Here is a 1,527-nt window from a genome sequence, read left to right as displayed (position 1 = left end):
AGGGACAGACTCGTGGGACTGGGCTGCATTCCGTGGGGTCTGACGGTCTCTCCGGGCAGATAGGGTGGGAACTGGGTGAGTCATAGGGTGCCAGCGGGAGTCTCAGAACTGCCCGTGGGGGAAGCCCGGACGTGCGTCCAGCAGCGTCACAGGGAAGTGCTCTGTGCGTAGAGGGCACGGAGGGGAGCAAACAGCAGGAGGGAGGAGCGGGGGTCTCCCACGCAGGAGGGAGGAGCGGGGGTCTCCCACAGCAGGAGGGAGGAGCGGGGGTCTCCCACGCAGGAAGGAGGAGCGGGGGTCTCCCACAGCAGGAGGAAGGAGCGGTGGTCTGTGCAGAGCTCAGGGAGACATATAATTCACCCCAAAGGGGCCATGAAAGCATGTGCAATGCTAAACATGACATCGACTTGCAAACAGCATTAAAACATCAAGAGAGCCCAGAAAAAAGCACCAACAAGCAAAGAAAGAGAAAAGGTAGCTGGTTCACGTGGTTCTCGAAGCAGCTGGGGCAGAGCGCCGGCTCCCCAGGCCTCTGGAGGAGAAGCAGGCTGCAGCTCCTGCTGCTTCGTGCCCCGGGAAGCCGGGCGCCACAGGTCCGACCGGGCACGTCTCTGTCCCCACCCCCGCTCTCGTTCTGTCTGACTTCGTTAGGCTGTTCCTCCCGCAGGAAGGTTTGCATTTTGCGTGGCTGACGACCCTCCTCTCCCCTGTGGCTCCGGCTGCATCGCCGCCGGAATCTCAGTGCTTCCTCATGAGCCTCAGAGTCCGGTGTCCAGGGACCACTGCCCGGCTTTCGCCGGCTTTCTCAACCAGGCCCTGGCTGGGAGGACAAGGACCAGGTGGCTCTGGGGCTCACAGGCCGGGAGCCTGTGCAGGCAGCACGCCATCGGACGCTACCCTAAAGGGAAGGCAAGATGTCAGGTGTCGGAACTGCCTGGTCTGGTCCCCAGGCACCACCTGCAGGTGAGTCCTGCTGCCGTGCTCGTACTGGACACCTCCAGGGCCACCCCGGCTGGATTGGACAAATGACTTAAGCCGCAGGTGGCTTCCCCAGGATGCTGCCGTGGTCCCAGCTACATCCCTCTGGGACATGGCAGGGCCTCTCCAAGCTCCTTGCTGGATCCCCCGCTGCGGCCCACGGACCTCACGTAGACCATCTGTCCTGGCCCATCGGCAGGGGTGGTGAGGGTGACCCAGGCCCCGGGGTCCTCCCCTGCAGAGCCAGGAAGGTGGCCTTGAGCCCTGCCAGGACTCACGGGCTAAGGGCAGTGGCTGAGGGGCCGGCCACGTGGCGTACAGTAGGCAGGAAGCTGGCGGCTGGTGGGAGGGTGGCAGCTGAGACCGCCGGGGACCATGCAGGGTACGGCACAGGCAAGCCGGGCGCAGGGGTCACCTGCAGCGGAGCTGGGGGCGCGTAGTAATGGTGGTGGTGTACGTGGGGCGGCTTCTGCCTCTCCGCTCTCAGGCCAGCAGGGGGAGCCCGTGGCAGGTCCTGGCACAGCACGCACGAGTCCATCCCTACAGGCC

At 64.7% G+C, this 1,527-nt stretch overlaps 1 protein-coding gene across 1 annotated transcript in view; it reads left to right on the top strand.

Annotated features, from left to right (window-relative positions):
• LOC111734977 (endoribonuclease YbeY-like) overlaps positions 1-1,152 on the top strand; it is a gene marked incomplete at its 5' end in the record, with an annotated part of 5,146 nt that extends 3,994 nt beyond the window's left edge. Inside the window, one exon of the mRNA XM_023526835.1 lies at positions 1,055-1,152. Within this exon, the coding sequence (XP_023382603.1) occupies positions 1,055-1,152 (98 nt within the window). The remainder of the gene's footprint in view (positions 1-1,054) is intronic.
• Between the last annotated feature and the right edge of the window lie 375 nt (positions 1,153-1,527).

Source organism: Pteropus vampyrus, unplaced genomic scaffold (assembly GCF_000151845.1).
Source record: "Pteropus vampyrus isolate Shadow unplaced genomic scaffold, Pvam_2.0 Scaffold10838, whole genome shotgun sequence".
Classification (NCBI taxonomy): domain Eukaryota; kingdom Metazoa; phylum Chordata; class Mammalia; order Chiroptera; family Pteropodidae; genus Pteropus; species Pteropus vampyrus.
The sequence above is the reverse complement of the archived record's forward strand: the minus strand, read 5'-3'. Positions and strand labels throughout refer to the sequence as shown.